The sequence below is a fragment of the Lytechinus variegatus genome, chromosome 1 (assembly GCF_018143015.1).
Source record: "Lytechinus variegatus isolate NC3 chromosome 1, Lvar_3.0, whole genome shotgun sequence".
NCBI classification, from domain to species: Eukaryota; Metazoa; Echinodermata; class Echinoidea; order Temnopleuroida; family Toxopneustidae; genus Lytechinus; species Lytechinus variegatus.
Window position 1 is genome coordinate 5979327 of NC_054740.1, and position 19559 is coordinate 5998885.

The 19559-nt window shown below is 34.9% G+C and overlaps 1 protein-coding gene across 2 annotated transcripts in view; it reads left to right on the top strand.

The window, feature by feature from the left end:
* Window positions 1-19559, top strand: part of LOC121414334 (cGMP-dependent 3',5'-cyclic phosphodiesterase-like) — a 113200-nt gene that overhangs the window by 31162 nt on the left and 62479 nt on the right. For both annotated transcript variants that reach the window (XM_041607511.1, XM_041607585.1), the window contains exons 3-4: window positions 8663-8824; window positions 18473-18547. In XM_041607511.1, the coding sequence (XP_041463445.1) occupies window positions 8675-8824; window positions 18473-18547 (225 nt within the window). In that variant the 5' untranslated portion in view covers window positions 8663-8674. The remainder of the gene's footprint in view (window positions 1-8662; window positions 8825-18472; window positions 18548-19559) is intronic.

Here is a 19559-nt window from a genome sequence, read left to right on the forward strand (position 1 = left end):
AGATGGTGTTTTGAAGAGCTGGTTGTAGAGCGCTCAAGATGCGCTCCATAAGAGGCTAGTAAAGAGTTTCAAAATTGTGATGAAGAAGCTGGAGAGGGTAGCGACCCTGAATAATAACTGTCACAAATCCATGTCCTCTTGAGGAGCCCAATGCTCTCATTTAGAAGGAAGAAAAAAAGAAAGTCTCTGATTTCTTCTTATGTGGTACAGACTGTATCAAGATGGCAAAGGAAAGCTATGAGAGAAACTTCTGGAATCGGAAGGATGTGGATGTAGATGTATCTGTTGATGATGATGATTCATAGACCTCTATGCTTCATACTTTAGCATTATTAAAATAGTTTTGGGGGTTCAAGTACTAAGTCATATTGAACTATATTTACTAATGCTCAGGCCCCCCCTCCCACCCAAAAAAAAATCAAAGAATACTTTTTCACTGGTTAAAATAGGATATGAGTGTGACTTGCGGTAAAACACCACACCATCTTCACATATCTTGAATCAATGGTTGTCAAGTTTCCGTCACATTCATTTTTGTTTTATCCGTTAAAACTATCGACTGAAAAGCTTTTTACTTATTTTGATTTTTTTTTTATAATGCTCAAAACTTTTTGTTTTCTCTTTTCTTTCAAAAACTTACATTGAAACAATAGTACTCTGGATATATTAATCATTTGGTGAAAAGAAAGTTAAGGATATTTTACAGATGCAAATTTATGCAATATAGGATGAGAACTACACGTGGAGGGCATTTTACTGTGTAAGCATATGGAAAACAGACTTCAAATGGCAAGATAAAGAAAGCATAGAGAATCGATTTGAGAGGAGTAAGATTTCATTTCCAGAGCGAGAGAAAAAACTAATTATGCATATCATGGTTGCTATCCAAATGGCGGCTTCATCCGTCATTCTGGGCATCTCTTCCTTCCTAGGCTCCATCCCTTGATAAAACAACAACATGCAACTATAGCCTTCAGTCACGACTTACCAGCTATCTCTAATTGTTGTACCTCAGAAGCAAACGTGGAATTATGGCGTAAGGGACACCTTGCCCTGACGTGACCACAAGCGCTTTTCACGATCAGGCAAACTATTGGTAGGGACAAAAATGAAAGCCAATCCCTTGCTAGACCTCTCTAACTCTACCCTCTTATTTTGCTTAGTAGAAGCTCATATATCACATGGGGAATGATAGCAACCCCACAGAGGATCTTTCGACCCACTTTTCCTGCTTTGCTGCATAGCTGCAGACTGTAGGGGTGATCCAGTCATGTTTTTTTAGATTCCTCTTCCTGATATTAATTTTTCTGTTTTAAACAGTCAGAGTTAAGTCAGTTATCTAAATATGTAATGTAGTCAAATTTGGTTAAGTGACCACTTTTTAAAAAAACGCCACCTGTCTTTAAATGCCCAAATTTTGTTTCCCTTTTAAGTCTTTCTACTTGAATATTAAAGGTCTTTTAATAATAATATTCCGCATTTATATAGCGTTTAACACATCGGAAAGACGTCTCTAAGCGCTTTACAGATATATCATTACCCCAGTCATCGGGTCCTTGCATGCCTGCATACAATGTATGCACCTCCACTCCCTGGGGAGCATTCCAACAAGAGTTCCAAGACTCAATTGCTCGGCATACTACATAGGCTTTCGCATCCTACCGGGTACCCATTTAACACCTGGGTGGAGAGTTGCAAATTGTGGACTGACGCCTTGCCAAAGGCGAGAGTAACCACGGCGCTTTTAAGGCCAATTGCTCATAAACACCACTTTTTATGTCTCCACTGGATATTTAAAGACATGTTTCACTGTATCAAAGTGTTTTTGCAGTTGAAGTTGATAAATAAGAGAGGCATTTAGTACTTTGGCATGATAACAGTATGACATGAGAAGTGAAAGAGTTAATAGACTGAGAGCAGGGCTGGCAAGTCCAGCAAACTCCCTGAAAGACTGACAAATTTTCAAGTGATTTTTTTTTTCCCCAAAGCATTCCTACATTGATTTCTTCAATTGGATTGTGTAAGTGTAAATAAGAAAGATCTACCTCGTAAATATACAGTAAATTCTCCCTGAAAGGTGAATATTGAAGTTAGCAACTCTGAGAGGGGATCAAGGGCTTAATTGAATGAAGATTATCTCACTTTATACTGTTCTGTTAAATGGTTTCTTGAATCATAGAAGGAACAAATACCAACCTCAATTCATCCCAAATCTTGCTATTTCTAATTACCATAGAAATTTGCTTGAAGAAACAGGGCAACTTAATCAACAAGGGTGGGATTTAAGATTTTTCATTCAGTATTCTTTTTTAAGGTTTCCAATTCAATCTTACAGTTTACATAATTTTTTGGGGGATTATATGCCTTAAATTATAATGTACAGTGTACTATTCTGGTAGTAACATTTGGGAGAGATCATGAGAACGAAAGCTGTAAGTGTTATGATAATTTAATGGAGAAGAATCTCAAAATAAGTGAATGTAAAGTATGTAATTTCAAAACTTTTTTTGGAATGGATTACATTGCATTTTGAATTGGTTCTTAAGATCAATTCCTTTTTTTCATATTGAATTGCAAAATTTAGGGGTCAAATATCATATATATTTGTGAAAATAACGTTCATCAATTTATTTAGATAATCTAAAGCTTTTTATAGGATGAGGATATTAATTCTTAATTTAAGTGTAAAAAAAACAATGGAAAGTGACAGTTAGGTCAAGATTTTTTGGCAGCGCAGCTGTACGCTATTATTTCAAGCCATACTCATGTGCAGAAAGATTGAGTAGGTGAAGAAAATGTCAAGTAGAAAAAGAAAACCACTTCTTACTGAATTTAAATTTAGGTTGAGGCACTCTGGGACTCATTGTAGGGAGGATCACACATGAATAACAAACCATGAAAGGACTAGGGTTTGAGGAGAGCACTGTCTTTTTGGATTTGAGAGAAACGTTTGATGCCTGTCTACTGATTAACAGACAAAATCGTTGCTGTTTTCTCAATCCAATTTACTAAGGATTTAAAACCTAAATTGGATTGAGAAAGTAATGACTTATCACAATTTCTAATCAGTAGAAAGGAATTTTTAATCATTAGAGTTGTTTCTTTGAAATCAAAGAACTATTGCTCTACCGCATGCATTTTCTTTTTCGGGTTTGAGACATCCATGTTTTATACATGACGTCAGCTGAGATGTTAGGCAGTATGGTTCACGCTTGGAGCATTTCTGTCATTCGATGAAGAGCATTAGGAAAAGTTGATGTGAACATCAAGCCTTGTGTCCAGATGTCCGTTTATTAATTCCCCATCTTCCTTTTAGCGAGAACGGGCATATTCTCTGCGTTCTTCAAACATTGTTGAGCATCTATCCATTGGGGCATGACCGTAAAGGAGGGATTTTGGTAGTGGATCTATTCAATTAGATCTTCAGTGGAGCGGGAGAGTGTTGTGGCGAGGAGGCCAAGAGGAGAACAAGGTCGCTTGTTTTTACACGAGCCGGAAAGAGACTCTTCCTTTTCAAGCGGAGCGTTAGCGCATCCCATCCAAGTCTAGATCGTTACGTGAACATGATTATGATTGCATGTCACATTGAAAACATTGTATTGATTCCATTAGATTTCTCCATGAATGCACCGTGTATAGGTTCCAGCTTGTCTGTAGAGTTCATTAAATAATTTTTGCGTCTGCCAGTTCAGGGTTAGGTACATGGTATATAGTGAATGTAGGCCTGTCATCTGATTCAATTTGTCTAACGTGGTTTGAGTGCCGATTCTCAAGGATTCCATACATGGCTTGCCTTAAAGTAAGTATATAGTATTCTCTCTGAATAAAAAACCTTGAAATTCATTTTTCAAACATTCATTACATTACATTATTCAAGTAGCTTACCAGCTGCTGGAAATAAAATACAATTTCTTTTTGTTATTTGAATATTTTCCCACAGTAATATTCATTGACTTAATTATCAGGATGTGTTGAGTCATTGACACACTTGATTCAGAACACCCTAAAAGTAATATGTCAAAATAGATTCATTACAAAAAAGTGCTGTGCATTGATAATCATTTTCTGATTTGCAATATGAGGTTCTTTTATAAAGCAGAAATATTTTGACATACTCTGGTAATTTGCAGTCACGTCGTTGGATGACATGAAGTATGGATATTCATAACATTCTAATTATTAGAACACTCTGTCACAACTTTTCAAATTAATTTGGTATGTGATGGTGGTATTGAATCAACGATGCCATGAACATTGCTTGATCTCAGTGATTTAATATCAATATCTTATTGAATTCTGTACTTAATATGGGGTCATTAGTGATCATCTATGGACCTCAGGTTCATACGCAACAAATCCTGTGTTAAACAAGTCATATTACTCCGGAATTAAATGTACACTGTTAGGTCTACACACATGGGGGCTATTACAACACCTTCTGTTGATACTTAAACACTCTGTAGTGTTATGTTCAAAGTCTAGGGTGTAATTTTAAAATCTCAGTGTGTGCTCCTCTAGGGACACCAACTGTTGTCAGTTTTAACACCCTGATATTACAGTGTAATATGTTAATATCTACCTTAGATGGGGTCATTAGGGATCATGGATAGATACAAGGTTTAGAGTAGGTTAATATCTACAGAAGATTGGGCAAACAATGAATATTGATAGTTCTCAGGTTTATGGCTGGCTTTATCTCTTTCTTGTATTTTATCCTATTTTTTGTATAGACTCCTGTGGGTGATCGTGTCTGTGTGTGTGGGGGGGGGGTCCACTGGTGGTTTGGAGTAATATATTTGTAAACAGGAGGATGTAATCTTGGTTTGAACAAAATAACAACAACAACAAATAAACCATATCTTTTCTGACGTTGGGGGAAAGAATACAGGGGTCATACAATCCATCTAGCACAGAAGCACACTAATCAAAGTTTGACATGAGATTGACATTACAAAGATCAGACAGGTCGAGAATAAGACTGTATCAATTACATTCAATGGATGATGAGTTTGTTATGGTATTGCATTACTGCCTTCTGAATCAAAGCATGTGACAGGGTACACTGTGGGGGGCTTCTGATTTGATGCACATTATGTCTACACGATGGAGACAGATTGACAGTCGAATTCGAAATTCAGAGCATGTTCCCATACATACACATACATGTTGGTCATTACACAGGCATGAGATCGATGGGGAAGAATGTTAATGACGTTCTGATGGAGTCATGTTCCCATTCCCGGTTTAAGTCTAGTGTTATGAGATCCAGATCTACTGTTTCATATTAGAAGGGAAACAGAAGTGGGTCAATTTTTTCAGAATTTTTCATTGAGTAAAAAAGGGGGCTCTATAGCTTTAAAAAAGTATGCAATTGCATAAATAGTGCTAACATAAAGAAAAAAAGGGAGAGGGAAAATAAGGAGAAGGAGAATAAATAGGAAAAGGAGAATGAATATGAAATGGAGGAGGAGGAGAAGAAGAAAGAAGTAGATTTAAAACATGAAGGAGAGAAAAAAGAAGAAAGAGAAGAAGTAGGAGAAGAAGAATAAGAAAAAGAAAAAAGAGGAGAAGAAGAAGGAGAATGAGGAGGAGTGTTACCTTAACTCTCTCTTAATATAGAGGATGAGCCAATCTTCTTTGATACATTGGTATTCATGGGGTATTATATGGCACTCTAAGGTAGTTGTGTTGATGTTCACGTATGTCATGTTGCTCTATCGCAACCATCAAAGTCTTGTTTGCAATTCATCATGTCCAGCGTAGCGTCAATTTACCTCTCCGACACATGTATCTTGGTCATCCAATACTCCCGAGATGTGTGCTTTTGTATAGGAGCGTGTCAAACCTCCTCCTTATTATGGCTGTTCACATTGCTTTGGTTTTCATTCCATTCAGAAATCTGAAAGAAATCAACATCCTATCCAAAATAAACATTTTGTTTGTATTGTTCCCAGATTCCCCCTTTTTCAGCTGATTTTATCTTATTTTCTTTCATAAAAAAGAAGATGAAAAAACATAGAAAGAAAATTATCATCCTCTGCCCCACCCTCTACCAAAAGAGAAATTGATGCTCAATATTATGCATGTGGGCCATATTGTTTGTATCATAAAACAAATTGCCAGGGGGATGTTTCTTGAAACATATTTGAAAATATCAGTTAAAAATTGGCAACTGATGAATCAGTTTAAAGAATGAAACTGATATGTAGGATTCATATTGCCGAAAGCAGACCAGAAAGCAATTGTGATTTTTCAATCAGTTGCAATTCTTACAATTGTTTTTTACATACAATTTAGTTGTAACTGAGTTGAAACACTCCATTGTCAGCACTGATACTCTCTACCCATTCTGTGTCACAAGAACAGAGCGTAGAGAGAGAGAGAGCCATATCTGAAATTACCAAGTAGGAGTTTGAGATGATCCTACTATGCTGCTGCCCAATACTTTTCATATGTATATGGGTCAATCAATCCTCATGGGTGATAGTGACCTGTCAGAACATGGTGTAAGGATACACACCGATAGAGCTCTAGACTTATCTGATTTTGTCATATGGACAGCTGAAAAAAAAAAATTCCAAGGGGTCATAGAAACTTCAAATATTTTCTTTCATTTTATGTATCAGACATCATGTTTGCTAAAAACTTCATATTGAAAAAAATGCATTAAGTAAATTTACAAATTATTCATTATTTTGTGCTTTTTAGATACCTTCTCTTGCTACAAGGGCTCATATGACATGCATCAGATAAAAATCAACTTGTGCAATTGTTGCATTTGAGTAACCATTTATTTTGTGTGGCTCTTTTCACCTTTTCCTTAAAAATTTAGTTTCATTTTTATGAACCTTGATATTGATAACAAATTTATAATGATGATAAATTGATAATGTATAATTTAATATAATGACCATTTGTATTGTGTGATTTTTGTACAAAAAAGACAAACAAGGAACAAGTACTGTCTTGAAGAACAGTATATATCATCTCCCTGGGTTTTCTTACAGAAAGATATTTAATCAGATGCAACTCAAGAAATCAAATGAAATTCATCTTTTTTTGTAAGTGAATCTTTAGGACCTGCATTTGTTTCTCTTTTTTTGGTTGTTTTTTGTTGTTAAAACACTGCAATCTTTCAGCATCAAGGCCCTGTAGTATTCATCCAACTCTATTCCTTCCTGTTCATTGGTTACCTGTACATGACATATTATAGTATTGATGAATGACCTGTGCCATGTATTCAATTTGTGCTACCCTGTTGGTAATAATAGAGCGTATCCTTCATCATTAGTTTTAAATTGCTTAAAACCACAAGTTATTGGCGGCTACATAAAGTGAATTAGAGTGGAAGCTATGGAGCAAATTATACTAAAAATGATCCCTTTTCACATCTGTTGCATTCTAAAGTGTTTTACTGGATTGATGCTGAATTCATCAATTACATTGCTTTGTTAAAATGTCATGCTTATGAAAAGATCTGATCTTTCAGTAAATTTCCTGGCTGGTCCCTCCTAATTGCTCAGTGTAGCCCTCTTATCTATCAACTACACTCCTAAAATGTATATGATTAGTAGGCGATCAAACTCTACCACATTGCATTCATAAATGATGACAATCTGATTTGAAGGGTTCAGTCTAGACTCTAGGGACTCATTTCATAAAGAGATACAATTATAAACGTAGCTTATTTGGAAACTACGATGGTAAAGGTGTTCAGCATCCAATCACAATTAAGCAGTCCTTCACGTTTATAATTTCGTGGAGCTCAATAAATCGCTCTCCTTATTTTTTGAGGAGCTCAATTGAGCTCCTCAGAATGGCTCTCTGTGAGGAGCCCAAATCAATTCATTACAATACATGTATGATAAATAGTAGATTTTTCTTAACATTGTATATGCAATAGCTGTGTTAGCTAATAATTAATCTGTGGTGAAACTAGGCCTGGGTCACGTCAATACGTTTACAAGATGTCGTAAGCGCTCCTGCTAAAAATAAAAAATAAAATTGCTAAAATTTCACATTTTACATCTTTAAATCCATGAAATGGCCTTCTTTTTTCCATAATTCCTTGAAATGACTTTGATTTAGTTGAAAATATCAGAAAAATTAAGAATATTCACCTCTTTCCTGACTCTGATTTGAACTTACCTCGGTAAATATTGTATTCCCACATGTAAACTTCCATGGTGTTGCCATGAAAATCTACATATGGGACTACATGGGACTGCAATATTTACCGAGTTTCAATTAAAATCAGAGTCGGGAAAGAGATGAATATTCTTCATTTTCTGATAGTTTTCAACTAAATCAAAGTAATTTCAAGGAATTATGGAAAAAAGAAGGCCATTTCATGGATTTAAAGATGTGAAATTTTAGCAATTTTTTTTTCATTATTTTAGGAGCGAGATTTTTTGCTCTCCTTATTTTTTTTAGGAGCGCCGGCGTGATCGCGCTCCTCAAAAATGAAGGTCTGATTAAGGTTTTTCCATGGTAGTTACCATCTAGGCCAAATATAGTTGTTATCTCTACAGAATGGGCCAAGATATCCTTCATCCTAAAATGAATCTCTGTTTTCCTAAAAGATTCAAAGAATTTACCATCAGAAGTTAATCCAGCTAAAGCAGCCCGATTAAATGTATTTACTTCTTTCTACATGATACAGATTGGTGTGTGTATGCAGCGTCTTCGAGGCGGGGTAGCCATGGGAGGCCCTCAAGGTCAGCATCAGGTCAGTTCTACTGTTCATGATGATGCTATTCTCCAGCTGTGTGCTGACCTACATGATACAGATGCAGCATCTATGCAGCTCAAGGTCATCAGATATGTAAGTCCAACCTTCATAGATATACACCTATCATTAGTTTTGTCAATTCAATACGGTGTCCGATAAGTCTCATGCAGATGTGTGCAGTAAAATACTGGAAGCTGCAAGCATAATGCTAGTAGATGCTATTTCATGCCGACGGAGAGATATTTTTGCTCAAACTTGCATTCTATTATTTTGTAAAATAACCAGATGATGCTTAATCTAAATTTACTGTTATCTTCTTATATAAGAAAACACATTCTACCATTTAGCATAATCTTACAGACTAATATTTAATAGACAATTAGATATGACACATTGCGTTGGTATTGTCATTCAACTTTAATCAATCAATCTTACATACAATCAGAGCTCTCAATTTTTTTTACCATGTTTGTACCTTTTGTCTTCTGTTTTTCATTCTTTGATTTTGCTATCTGTTCATTCTTGCATTTTGCTCCTGGCAGTGCAAATTAAAAAGCCCTTTGTATTCTGTGCTTCTTTTAAGTTTCTAACATTTCTGCATCTTGTCTGAACATACTTTTACCATATCAATTATATCCAGGATTTCAATTCTAAATCTTTTGGTACAGTTAGCACCTTTAAGACCCTGTTACATACTATAGGGATCATTCCATGTAAGGTTTTGTCAGTATTTCCACTGAATAAGCTACTACAATTGCATGCATATGATTGGTTGAGAGTAAAAGTATGCGAAAATCACTGACAGAATGTTTTCATCAGGTGTTATTTTTATACCGTCTCAAGGCAAATATTGCAAACATGAATGTTTGATTGGCTGTCTCTTTCATCCTGATCAATGGATTCATGCATTAAACCATAACAAAACCAAATGACTTAATTCCCTCGCTGATCCTCTCCGCTTGTAAGGACGTCATAGCGATTTCCTGCCCAATGGATCAATGGTTGCCAACATTCGCTTGCTGCTTCTCATTCACATATAAACTCTGTACATTGTCGTTGCACCCATAATCGGCAAACTTAAAAAAGGCGAGTGATGTCCCCTGCCGCCACCGTACGCAGGAAGTGTAAAGTGAGCACCGAGTTGCGATCAATCACGGTGTGGCAATTCTGGTCCATTCGCAATCTCTCATAGATGATGGTGCATGGCACAGGTGGCATGATGATTTATTCTATTGAATCTAGAGGTATGAAACGTGAGCGCAGCAATTTGATTTAATCACAAGATTGCTGATAGGGTACACATGGGAGTTAAACATGTTTGTCGTTCACTCTTCCCCCCTCTCTCTCCTCTTCTCTCTCTCTCCCTCTCTTCGTCCAATTTTTCTTTGCAAATAGGAGTCAAATTGAAAGTCATTACCAGGAAACCATTTAGGCATTTGTTTCTCATGAGACAATTCCACTTTGGTCATTTTTTTATATGAGCAATTAAGATTTGCAAGAAATTGGATAGAGTATAATTGATAGCCCTAGCTGGAGTAGCGATTGCATTGTGATATTTGTAGATTTTACTTCTTCTGAATAAAACACTAAAGAGTAAAAAGCAATTCATTTTAGAGTTTACGGGGAGAGGTACTGACATCGCAAAGACCTTGTTCAGTTTATATCACTCTTCTGTTATGCAGACATATTTTTATCAACCTGCTATATTGAAATGAGAATTTTAATTATAAATCTAAATTAAATGGTAATACAATATCATTTAATTGGAATGACATTGACCTGATATTCCAGAGGACTGTTTCATAATTTTTTAACTCTACTTCATAATACACTACTGGAGACCATTTTTGTGTAAAATGAGATGCCTCCCAAATTTAATACGAAGGGAGTATAATTTTTTTATAAAATCACCCCAAATTGTTGCTGATTATATTAACTGTCAGGAACCTAGTTTTCGCTCAAGTTTTCGGAAACTTAGTTTTTGGCATATATGCTGAAAGACAGTCTTCAACCTTATCGGCTAACCGAATTGCAGATCAAAATTCTCATTTAAAGATTAAGAAAAAAAAAAGAATTTGTTTGAAACTTCATTTTCCTCCCTTTGAATTCACCAAGGGCTCTTAACCATTGTTTCTACATTTCTATCAGTCTCCTGAACTGTGCATAGGGTAAAAACCGCAACCTAGATGTTGCAGGTTTGCATATAGTGATTTTACGAACTGGTTTCTACTCACCTGCTCAAACTATTTGCGTAATATGCCTCGCTAATCCATAGTGATTTAACACGCCTCCCTCTCCATTTTCCATCTTACTGATATAATTTTTTCTGATTATGAAGGGGATGGGATACAAAGTGCTTTTTTGTGTTCTATGCGCTTGAAAAGCTCTAAGATGGGGAGGGGGCTAAGGTGCAATGTTTCCCGACTGACAGGGTATCTGTTCTAATCTCTAAAGTGCTTTATGGTTTAATCATGATTTCAAGATTGAGTGGTGTGTAGATCAACACCTGTACTGTCCCATCCAATTTACTTCTCTGTTCAATTCTCCCCCAAGCCTATGCTTAGTCAACTATGATTGGCACAAGATGTGCTTGGACAGGTATCTATTGGTGTGAATATGCATTTACACATGTATATTCAGGTATGGTATAGAGCCCCTGTGGAGAATCAGTTGATCATTTTGCCCATGATTTGAAATATTTATATACTTATACATGGATATATATCGATAGGTTTTTTTATTTGTTTTGTTTTGTGCAGAAAATAGTGTTTGGCCATTCTTTTGTATCTCGAAAAAGCATACCTTCTTTTTTTTTGTGACATGGCATGTCCTCCGACATGAATGGATGCTCCAGTCTTCATGTCTCAGAGGGAATAGGATGAGAGTTAGGATTGTAATAGAGTTTTTGGTTCAGAATAATGTGAAGGTAAGGATTAGGGTTTATTTAGTTTTAGAGGTTTGATTTTGTGTTTGGCTAAACATGCAGATATTCCATCAGAGCAATTGTTGCCGGAGCGGACATGGCACCTCTTTATTTTATCATCCATTATATATTTTATATTTAATGTTATGAAAGTTTAGAGTGTCAATTTCACTTTAGCCCTGCTTACATCAATATCATTTTTCCTGAGTGGAGTAGACATGCAATCATATCACACATGCTTATTCAATAGAATGTACTATAGAAATATGGGGGTAATTTCAAGAATATAATTAAGAATGACTCTTAAAACTAATCAGTCAAATTGACTAGACCAGTAGTCAGCTGGGTGCAACTGACTTGACAGTCACTGATAATCACATCTGTGACATAAGAAATGACTATGTTCGAGTAAAATACGACTTGAAAACAGTCCTATATGACAAAAATAACAGTTGCACCCAGCTGATCCTATAAATTAGTAATTTTGACTGATTTGTTTTAGAGTGTAGGCCTACCATGTAAAAGGTCCCATCAGTTTCAAAGTTGATTTTTACTCAAGTTCATGGGGTACACCTGTTGATGGGGTTAAAAACCTAAATGTATTTAAATATCAAAAATGTCAAAATTCCCTTGAAATGTGGCATTAAGTAAGTTTTTGATATAGGCCTATATCTATTCATATATTTAAAAAAAATTCAAACAACTTTCTTTTTATTGGAGATACATGTAGGTTATGATAATATTCATCCTTTCACCATAATATTTGATATCTTCAGTGACATTGCTGCTGTTAAAATACCAGTTCGGTGGGTTTTGACATAGTGTGACGTCAGAGTGCATCTGCCTTCATTGAAGGAGATTTATTGCATCTTGAATTAGGTTAATTGGGAAGGCCACATCTATCAGCCCATTAAGGGTCTACTATAAACACTAAAGCCCCTTCTGTTATTACACTTGATAGATAGAGAATGGTGTGTATCATACAGGTGGTTCAACTTGAGAATCTTACTGAAACTTTCATTAGAAATACCTGCAGATATTCATAAACCACCTGAAGTGAATGATACATTCCAATGTAAAATCCCATTTAATGTGATTGGCAGATATCTGGTGATGCATTTTCATTAATGTATATGTGATTGAACTAATCAAGGTAATATTGGAAAATGTCTTTTTCAGAGGATTCAAAGTGCTGTTTAAAGGACAAGTCCACCCCAACAATAGATGATTTGAACTAAAGAGAAAAATCCAACAAGCATAACACTGAAAATTTTATCAAATCTGTTGAAAAGTAAGAAAGTTATGAAATCTTAAAGTTTTGCTTAATGTCACAAAACAGTTTTACGCACACCCTGGTCGGTATGCAAATGTGGGGACTATTTCTTTTGTATTTTGCTATATGAAATATGAAATATGAAATATTCTAATTTCCTCCTCACCTCATTGTAAAGTGAAACAATTAATTCCTCCCTGAACCTGTAGAATCTGCATTGTTTAAAACTATATGGTTTAGTCAAGTTGGTCCTTATTGTCAAATAAAAAAAATGAAATATTGTATAATTCAAACCATAATAAAAAAAGGAAAGAAATAGTGAGTGAAGGACATCATCGACTGTCTCATTTGGATGTCACTGAATTGTGCGTATCACTGTTTTGTGAAAAATAAGCGAAACTCTAAATATGTCATAAATTTCTTATTTTGCATCCAATTTTGATGAAATTTTTCAGCGTTATTGTTGTTGGATTTTTCTTCAATTTATTGAAATCAACATTTTTTCTGGGGTGGACTTGACCTTTAAGGCATTGTTGAAATTAATTGGATAGATTTGTTTTCAAATGCTATAAAGTGTAATCTTTGGAGGGAGTTTGCGTGAAAGACATGAGGCATGTGTTTGAAAGGAATTGAAGCCAGCCTTTTTTTTCATTTGAATATGGGGGGGGGGTCAATGATTTTAGTCTAGACTGTACCACATCTGTGATTTTGAATCATTTTTAAAGCATGATTTCAGATCATTTATTCAAGACTCCTCTGGCCATTTCAGTCCTATATGTCTATTTTGAGACTTTTCCACTCGTGTAATGTCATATTTAGTAACCATACTAGTTCAAGCTGCCTTCACGATCAATATCGATTCCAGGACCCAGCATTCAAATTGCACTGGATAATCTTATCATTTCCTGGGATGCATAATTTATGAAATGAAATTCTGTATCAATTTCAGATGAAAAAAAATCATATGACTAATAACCAGTTCTACAGGAATAACTGGTCAATGTCATTGCAGTCAACTGACACAGAATAACATTAAGAATGTACAGGACAAGCTGTATCATTAGGATATGAGAGACATTCATAGATTAGATAAAAGACAGGGCATGATAATAAAAAAGCTTTGATGTAAGAGTGACTATGACCCTGAAGAAAGGGATACGATAATGGGAAATACCTTTTCATCGTTGTTGAGACTGCATTTTGCAGAGCGTTTTAGATGAACAGAATGACCTCAATATATCAAGAATGCTGGAATGGTCATGTTATTGATATCATAGTGTTTTCTCAATTCCGTTATGAATTTGTACCATGTCTTAAAAAGCACAGATCTGACAGACTTTAAAATGACATTACATGATGAAATGACAATGCCTGATTTTCATGATTTCAATTTTAACCTTTTTTGTTACACAAATCAAGCAAACATTTTTTTGGGAATGTTTGATCTCGTTCCTGAAATTCATTTTGTTTGAAATTTGAATATTATTCACTTATCTTTAAATTTTATCATATTACAAAACATCAAATATCTCAGAAGATATATGGTTTGTATATTTGGATAATGTGTGGCACAATCTATCAAGTGACACGTTTCCATCTCTCATATAAATCTTTATTTCAGGATGTAGCATCTTTTTTTGTTTTGTTTTGGCCAATCAGCAAATGCAATATTTCACATGTATCACTCATTGTCAAGATATAGAATGTGTTAGTTTACTTTGTGTCTATCATAAAGTCCCCATTTTTCTGCCATACAGAAACAAAATAAACCAAAAAATCATAGCATTACTTAATTTTACAAAATGCAATTTTGAGGACTAACACATTTTGTAAACACTCAAAACATGCTATTTTGATAATATATTTGCTTTTCATTTCTTTATTATACATAACAGGGAAAAGGTGTCCATGCAACAACACAGTATATACTCATCTATGCTTTTAAGAGAGAGAAGGGAATTGCCTCTATGCATTTCTTCATCTTAACAACTGTATTCTAAGCATACGCCCTAATTCCCACATGCCTTTAGATCATGGAGAAATTCACTCCCTTACGATGACAGTTAGATGCTACAGACCTAGTATCATACCATATTCAGACTCCAGTGGCTTTGGCTATATGTATTTATGTGCATTTTAAATTAGGGGGAAACAATTTCATACTCCAAGGAATATTGAAAGGGATTTGCATCCGCGTTGTTATGAGAGAGTTAAAGGAAAATCCAATAGCTATGAAATAAATTCAAATGGGGTAGGGGTAACTGACAGTGACATGGGTTGGGTTTCTATCTGTCCAAAGGTTTCTCACTTCATAATGGTGTTTTCCAGCTTTTTCATTCCCTCTCTCTCTCTTTCCCTTCTTTCTTCCTCTCTCTCTTCCTCTCTCTTTCTGTATATTTCTCATTCTTCCATCCTCTCTTTCTCTTGATCTATGTTCTTTCTTTTTCTTTTCCCTTTCATGTCTACCACCTCTCTCTTTGAATCTTTTCTCTGTCTCCTCCTCCCCACCCTCCTTTTCTCTTTCTCACTTGCTTTCTTACCAAACTGATGAATGTACCATTTCTCTTGTTTACTTTTTTTGCATTTTGTTATGTATTTTTGCTTTAATGTATTAAAATTTTCATTGTATTTTCATTTTATTTCATGCTTTCTAATGATTCCTCTTGTCTTTCTGGGGTCCGTTGCATAAAACTTTTTACCTGAGAAAACTCAGGTTGTTTTTACCGGAGTTTTTGCCCTGTGTTAAAGTCAATGGCAGAAATCAGACCAACCTTAGTTTTCAGTTTTTACCAGAGTTTGTTTTAAACACTGTATTAACATTATTTTCCCCTTTCCTCTCTTTTCATCGTCTTTTCATCAAGCACTATAAATATTAAAGGCTTCAAAATATTTAATAATTGATAATTAATAAAATAATTAGTGACCAGATGAACATAAGATTTAGATTTAGACCTGGAAGATTTCAATTTAGAGCTAAGGGATTTACATTTGAGGTTTAAGACTTAATCCTTAGGATTAAAAGTAAATCTAATGCTTGGTGGTTGGTCACTTTCCTATGCATCTGGGGGCGTTTCATGAAAGGACCTGTCGGACATTTTATTCGACAAGTACCAGTTCATCCGACAGTTACCATAGGAACAGTGCCCCTCAGCCAATCAGAATCAAGGAAAGATGTCAGATTTGACAACTTGTCAGATGAAAATATTGATTAAACGCTGTTTGAAATGCCTAAAACTTTGAGTGCAACCTTGTCCTTTCCACATTCTCCTCATGAATCTATATCCGTCAATCTTTTTTGCAGGTTGTATATTTTTACTACTAGGTCAACCCCATGAACTTTTACAGGCAGGACAGTTCCTCTTATGAATCTAAATTGCAGTTTACTTTGGAGCAGCCCTTCATCTTCTGTAGGAATCATATTCCAATGCAATTATAAGAACAGTATTGTTTAAACACAATATCATTCGTTTCAATCTTGATACAATCAAATAATACCTTTACCCTTTATCCTTTTCTTAACCCATTGAACCTGATAGGCCGGAATACCGGCCTTGCAGTAAGTGTGCAAATACCTGATAGGCCAGAATACCAGCTGAAGCCATGTTGTTTAAAAAAACATGGGTTCTAGATGTCAGGTGATCGTTTAAAAATGATGTCATCTTTCTAGTACGTGTAGGATATTTAGTTGATAATTTCAGTCAAGATTGGTATTGATTTCGGAAGGTTTTAGCCTAAAAAATGGCAAAAATATGCTACTCTACTGCGGAGGCTCATGTGTCATGTGCAGTAATACACGGTGTAATACACGGCAGGTCACATGCTGACTATGGGGAAACTATTGACAAATTTGACTTTAGTCAAAACATTGATTTTTAGCCTAAGACAGTCAATAAAGTTGATATTTCTGTTTGTAGACTAGGTCTACATACAAGATGCTAAAGAACTTCAGCCATGCTGGGCTGGGCTGGGTTCCAGCTGGGGAAAGATGCAGTTGGGCTCGAATCATGGGAGTTTGTGAACTTGGTCGATAAGTGCAAATAATTCAGGGTGTGGGTCATGTCCTTTTCAAATGAATCTTATATTGCCTTTTCATTATCATCTTATTCCTGGTAACATAAAAAATAATGATGTCAAAATACAGTCATAATGGGATGATATGAAATTTATTGTATCATATAATGCTAATTGGCATCTTTGACATGTTTAAAGTTATTAAAGTGATTCAGTAATTGTATGATATTGAGTGAAATATAATGATACAGGACATAATGATCAAACTACAACTTGAAAAGAGTTTCAATTTTCATCGTGCTCACTTCTTTGTTGTCATTACAGTAACCACTATGTATTGTATGCATTTGGTTATTTCACATCAGTATTAGATATTAACTGATGAGGATGTTTGAGGAAAGTATTAAAAGTCATGAAATTAATGGAATAGTTCACCCTGAATATCATTGATTTCTTTCATAAAAGCAGAAAGGCTAGAAAAGGTATTAAGGTTTTGTAAGAAATCCTTAAAAATGTATAACTTTTTGTAGTGTTGATTTTGAAATGTTACGTGCAGGCAATTCCCCTGTAATGTCTTGGTATATAAACTCCTTAAAATGCTATTTCCTTAAAAATTTGAAAATGATTTTATCTATTGCAATTTATCATCAAACTCATTATTTGCTACATGATTTGATAAGAAAAAGGTTTTCACTTATCATGAACCCTTAATAATTGGACTTAAGAAATAACATATGACATAGACATATTGGGTAGCTGCTCAGATGTGACGATACTAAATCCGAACTTGAGAAAATCTATTCTTTGATGGGTGTCTCTCAACATCACACATACATATAGATGTGTTTCTCATTTGCCTAGTTTTATGAGAATAATTTGATGAGAGGGTGAACTTTAAACTCCTAAAACAGCTTTGTGATGACTAGAATACGAAGTGTGAAATTGTGGTCTCAAGGAGTGTTACTGATGTTTCAATTTCGACTGTTTTCTGCTATTCATATTCAAGTTGTTGCCAAAAATCGAGTTGTTGCTATGAGCAATAATTTGAGAGAGAAAAGTTAATTGAAAACAAGGCAATTTTTTTTTCTGATCATCATAAAAGTCTAGAAGTTCTTACGTAGTTTAAGCATGCCAAATGTGAAATGAAAAAATCAATCTGAAAACTGAGTATTCTGAAAATCAGAAAACACGCATAAGCACATGATAATATTTTGATGAATTATAGTTGGGAGGGAGACTTTTCCTCTGACAAATTGGTCTGCCTTTTTATGAAATACTCAGCTCTTACTCAGGTCCTACCAGACAAAATATCTTGTGGAAAATAATTTGCAGTTGAATACATGAACAATTCATGTTCATTTTGTTGGATTCTGTTAATATCCATGTATAATCTATGCAGTTTGAAATAAACCTCAATTTAGTTTTTAAAAAGGATCATTTAGTATTGATTTTGATGATTGGAAGTATGATAAAATGTACGGAAACTTCTTCTATGAATATATTTTCTTCATCTTTCTTTTTCTTTATCTTACAGCTGGAGAAACAAACCAACTCTGAATGCTGTACCCTACTGGTTGTTTCAGAAGATACAAATGAATTATTCTGCCAGGTAAGATAATCCCTCTTTCTTCTTTTATGAACAACCTAACGACCTAATAATAGACCATCAATGATACAGTAGAAGATGTATTGTTATAATAAGAACATCTAGGTTCATTAGAATAAACCAAGGGGGCGGTGTTATACTCTAAATGTGACTTAATATGGCCATTGAATTTACAGTTGTGGTATATGATACATCATCACATTGGTTAGATCATTCTCAGAGGATGCATTCTATCTCATATTCACCAATGACATATTTTTAAATAAAAGAATGGAGTCTTTTTGAAACAGCCATTTATGTATGTAGTTACTTTATTGTGTTTAACTTAAAACACTTAAGTCCTTTTGAAACAACCTTATGTGTATGTAGTTGCAGTTTTTTGAAAAGATTACTTTCAAATTAAAATTTTGGTAATATGAATATGCAAAAATAACAAAAATCAAACAAATAGGAGTATTTCACCATTGTATCTTGAATGATAATTGGCAGTACTCAATAAACACAGCTTCATACAGGGAAGTTGATTATCTAATCCAAAATTGTCATTAAAACACCTCCCAGTCGGCAGCATTGCAGCAATTGTGTCGGCATGTTGAAATAGAGAGATTGTTTTGAAGACAAGCTCCTTGCGTACTCCTGCAGACAGCTGAGCATACTAGGTTGTCACACTCGTCTTTACTCACTGACCGATCACTATCACACGTTACGCCGTCCTACTCACACTTTGCGTCTGTCGCTACTAGACAGTTTTCACAGCTCCTGGGTCACTCTGCTTCAAGCTATGAATTTGATTTGGTTGAAGATCCGCTGTGTGAGACATGTCAGGAGTGTCTTCACATTCTTGTGATGCATTAAGCACAAGTTGTAATTTGAAAAACTGGAATAGGCATCTGATATGAATTACATTTCAAGGAATTATTTATCTCTTTCATTATTGAAATTCTATCATTTCTTTTTTATTTGGTTAATAATTGCTCTCTCCTGCAATCATATGCATATTTTCACGTTTCATCTT